Here is a 4,878-nt window from a genome sequence, read left to right as displayed (position 1 = left end):
GGCGTAGTGACAGACGCAAAAGGATCAATGGATCTTATTCCAACACAAGTAAGAACCGACAGATGATTAGCCATGTACATGGACCCTTTTCACTGAGAGGACGGATGGTAGCCATTGACAACGGTGATCCACCAACATACAGCTTGTTATGGAAGAAGCCTTGCGTGTGTGAAGAAGAAAATGGGAGGAAAGCAGAGATCCAGAAGACGAAGCATCTCCAAAACCTCAATCTGTTCTCCATTACTGCATAACAAGTATTTATTTAATGATCTTTTACTTTTTACTATTGAAATTAAGAATTATCATTGATATACAGACTAAGAATTACAAGATAACCATAGCTTGCTTCAAGCCAACAATTTTCGTGGGATCGACCCTTACTCACGTAAGGTATTACTTGAACGACCTAGTGCACTTGCTGATTAGTAGTACGAGTTGTGAAAAATGTGATTTACAATTCGTGCACCAGTACTCATGCTAAAGATCTATATCTAGATAGTAGTAAGGTAATACACAAAACGAAGTTTTTCCAGGTTGTCCTAAAGGGGTGCCACACATACACACATGCCATGCATGTCTGACAAAGTGACACTTCACAACTTTGTCATGAAAAATCTACCAGTCGGTGGGTAACAAAAAGTATTATCATTTTCAAAGCTTTATTGATTTGCCATTAACATTAACCTCCCTCTCTATTTCTATAAATACCACTCTTCTCTCTACGTTACAAGTTGTTCTTTGTGCAGCTACACGTGCTTTCAATAACTTAGTTTAGCTTTATACCATCTAACATACTCCTACCCCTTCCTTGTAATATAAAACTTCTTCTTTGTAGCTGTTAGCCCTCTTCATCTCTTTTATTTTTAGGCCCCTCAGAACTACTGCAATTTCATTTCCCGTTTCCCATTGATAAAGCAAATGAGTGAGGAAGGAAAACAGGTTAGCCTTCTTTCTTGGCATTCTGGTTTCTTAGGCTATGTTTGAATCTTGAAAAAAGAATTGTGCTTTTTGTTTATATATACTTCTCTAGGTGGATAAAAAATCAAGCCAATTACGTTTATATATACTGCTTATTTGTCGTTTTAGCCATCAAATTAATCAATATGTATTTATTTCTAAATGTTTTTGTATTTCAACATTTATTTTATATGATAGTTAATTTAGTAGCTGATTTTTGGTATAAATGTAGAATGTATTTCTTTTTAATAGATTTTTGGACTAGTACTGACTGGTTTTTATTCTCTCTTTATTTGGCCTTGGGTAGGAACAACCACCTAAGGGTGAGTCTAAGCCAAAGGAAAACCCAGCAGAGGAGAAGAAAGAAGAGAAGCAAGAGGCGAAACCACCATCTCCATGTGTATTGTTTGTGGACTTGCATTGTATAGGATGTGTCAAGAAGATTGAGAGATATGTTATGAAAATGAAAGGTTAGTTAGCTCATCTTTCTGTCACTCTTTCTCTTTGCATTTGATTCCAGATACATACATACCATGCATATGCTTGTCCACTCCTCATGGTTTTCATGTGTTTATCTTCTAATAGGTGTTGAGGGAGTGGTGATTGATATGGCTAAAAATGAAGTGACCATAAAGGGAATAGTGGAGCCTCAAGCAATTTGCAACATAATTACTAAGAAAGCAAAGAGAAGAGCCAATGTTATATCTCCATTTCCTCTAGCAGAAGGAGAGGCAGCACCAGAAGTTGTTACTTCTCAGGTAAATTGTTATTTGTTAGTCCGTCTATTCTCTTTATCTGTCATAAAAATTTGATACATTGCTTCGAGGATATACCAAACTTTTATGTCAATAAATTAATAATTTGTAACTGGTTGCCGTTTCAGGTTAGTGCTCCAGTTTCTGTGGAACTTAATGTGAACATGCACTGTGAGGCCTGTGCTGAGCAGCTCAAGAAAAAGATACTCAAAATGAAAGGTATACCACTTATGTGTGTGCCTCTTCATTTCAATGCGTGGGATATCTTGTTTGTAGTACTTGTAAGTTGTAACTGAGAAAGGACAGATACATAGGAAGGAAAAGAAATTGATACTTGTTTGTTAGTGATTAAAATTTGGTGGAGCCAATGTAGTTCCGCTATTGGTGGAGCCACTTAAAGGCGAGAATATGAATCATCAATTTTGGATTTTTGATTGTCAATTCTTTCATACACTGCTTTTAGGCCAGAGTACCGAGTCAGCAATTATTTAGTACCCATGTTTCAATGTCTGGCCATTCCCAAAAAGATAAAGGATGAAATTTACATCACTACCTATCCATTCATAAGTGATCTAACCTTGTTGCTTCACTAGAATTTCTATGCCATAGCGGTGACAAGACTTTATCTGCATCTAAGTCACTCAGATGGAATATAATAAACTATTCATGGGATCCATGATCTACCTAACAAATTTCAATTTTGTACCCTTCTTTTCATGAACAATGTTATCTGTAATATGTGGCCTAACAAATTAATAATCATGCATTATATGTGATATACAATAATCGTTGTTGCATATCTTATTCAGTACTCATTAAATAAGTGGGTGAAATCATTCTCTTGTCTTGTGAATGAATATTGATTATGGTTATAAACATGTACTTGTCATTATTGAATAACTGTGTTTGTCTAAATAGGAGTTCAAAAGGCAGTGACAGAATTTAGCACTGGGAAGATTACAGTGACTGGGACAATGGACGCGAACAAGCTAGTGGATTATGTCTATAGATGCACCAAGAAGCAAGCCAAGATAGTTCCCCAGCCAGAACTTGAACCAGAGAAGAAGAAAGAAGAAAGTAAAGAAGCCGAAAAACCCGCAGAAGAAGAGGCTAAACTTGAAGAAGAGAAGCCAGCAGCAGAGGAAGCCAAGAAAGAAGAGAATGGTTGTGAAGACAAGAATAATAATAGTGATAATAAAGAAGCAGAAAAGGGGGGTGGTGGTGGTAATGAAGTGCAAGAAGAAGAAGAAGAATCCAAGAAAGGAGATGAGATTATTGACGTTGACGAGGAAGAAGGTATGAAGAAGATGATGCACTATTATCAGCCATTTTATGTCATTGAACGGATTCCACCCCCTCAACTCTTCAGTGATGAGAACCCAAATGCATGCTGCATTTCATAAACAAGAGAGCAATATATATACACACATAGTATAATTGGTTAAAACTTCAAACTCATTTTTGTAAGTACTAAGTACCACCCATTTGTATGAGGAATTTTAGTGTTGAGTTGGTTGATGGAAGGTGTCAAATGGAATAATATATCGTTCTCTTTTTTATGCTGTACAATATATTTATTATTACTAATTACATATAATAATATTGTACAAATGCTTCTTAGTTCTTTTCAGCTTGATTGATTAATGTATTTCCTAATCACTTGTATAGATAATTGATTAATGATCATGACTATGCAAAAATGGGAAGGATGTCACAGATAAGCATACAAAATTCTATAAGTTGCATGTCCCACTTCTGTTCATATAATTATATATATTCTATTAAGAGACAACACAAAAAAAAACGTGAACCTACCATAACAGAGGAATGGGATAATAGAGTTTGAACATCCATTTTCGCTCTATTTGTTTAATGAATTTCTCCGTAAACGGAAAAAGAATAGTAACATATATTCCTTCACGAAAATGAACGTGGCTTCACATAGTAGATAGAGGACCGACCCACTGAATATAAGGTTTGAATAATCTCTAAATGGTGTAGTCTAAGAAGAAGCAAATCTACGCATCTAATCAAATGTGACCCATATTCTAACGCGGTAGAGGTTTTGGCCATGGTTAAATTAAACCACGCCATGTGAATTGTCTCTAATTTGTCTCTGTCATCGAAATACATCATTTGGTTACACTTGTCATTAATTGGCTAATTGCCTTCCTTGCATTGGATTCTGGAAAATGGAAGACACTGTATGGTAAAAGCTACCTAAGTCGAGAAAAACAATCAAAATTAGAAATTATTCAGATCCCCACAGTCATAGAACTTTTTGGATGCGTCCAAAGCAAGAAAAGAAAAGGAATTGAATAAAGATGTAATTTGAGAGCTATGAGACACGCACTTACTATAAAATATAACAAAAAATTGTTATTCACGCCCAGAATCAGCTATCAAATCGACCACTTTGTATTTTTGTATAAATATAGGTATTATTTCATTTATCAATATATTGTGTTTTAATATATATTTTATGCGGATGGTTAATTTTTAGTGTACGTATAGCTGTTGAAAAAGTCTAAAACTCAGACAAGAATTTATCTCATAAAAGTATCAAAATAATTTTTTTACAACTTGTGCAATTAATTAGGTAACACTAAAAATACTCCAAGCAAATATGACAGAAATTAAACAATCAAACACCATAATTTTTATCGTGAAAAACTCTCAAAAAAGGGACAAAAAAAACCTATAGGACCTAGTCTAGTAAAATTTTTCACTATTAAAATAATGGGTACACAATCAGCCTTCCTAGTATTACTATAGAATTTTAAAAATCAACATAATACATTATCAAAACTGATGGAATCAACCATTGTTGTCAAACTCTCGAGTTAACTCGTAAACTTGTACAAGTTTAGGAGTTTAGATATGAAATCGAGTTGACTCGGTTAGACTCGGTCAAACTCGGACAAACTCGTGAGTTTAGGACCGAGTTAGCGAGTTTGTGTTTTTCTTCATTTTTGCTTAAAAAAGCGTCATTTTGAAACCAGAAAAATACTTTTTTTATTAGGGTTACAATAACACTTCCAAAGAATGAAAGAAAACTCACTCACAACTCACTCATTTGCATTGTTTCTCTCAAGTCTCACTTTCTCCATGTTCTGCCGCAGTTGCCGTTCCCCGTCGAGCTGCCGTTGTTCACCTATGTCTGCTA

General features: G+C 35.0%; 1 protein-coding gene across 1 annotated transcript; it reads left to right on the top strand.

The window, feature by feature from the left end:
- On the top strand, window positions 687-3,278 carry LOC107621734 (heavy metal-associated isoprenylated plant protein 9-like). Its single transcript, XM_016323747.2, has 5 exons — window positions 687-939; window positions 1,265-1,427; window positions 1,543-1,715; window positions 1,841-1,931; window positions 2,631-3,278. Exons 1-5 carry the CDS (start codon window positions 919-921, stop codon window positions 3,113-3,115), a joined length of 933 nt encoding a protein of 310 aa, XP_016179233.1. The 5' UTR covers window positions 687-918; the 3' UTR covers window positions 3,116-3,278.

The sequence above is a fragment of the Arachis ipaensis genome, chromosome B10 (genome assembly GCF_000816755.2).
Source record: "Arachis ipaensis cultivar K30076 chromosome B10, Araip1.1, whole genome shotgun sequence".
Lineage (NCBI taxonomy): Eukaryota > Viridiplantae > Streptophyta > Magnoliopsida > Fabales > Fabaceae > Arachis > Arachis ipaensis.
The sequence above is the reverse complement of the archived record's forward strand: the minus strand, read 5'-3'. Positions and strand labels throughout refer to the sequence as shown.

Excerpts from the sequence above, each read along its gene's own strand:
- LOC107621734 (XM_016323747.2), top strand. The coding sequence starts at position 919 with ATGAGTGAGGAAGGAAAACAG. Across the intron at positions 940-1,264 it reads TGAGTGAGGAAGGAAAACAG|GAACAACCACCTAAGGGTGA; the intron begins GTTAGCCTTCTT and ends GGCCTTGGGTAG. Across the intron at positions 1,428-1,542 it reads ATATGTTATGAAAATGAAAG|GTGTTGAGGGAGTGGTGATT; the intron begins GTTAGTTAGCTC and ends ATCTTCTAATAG.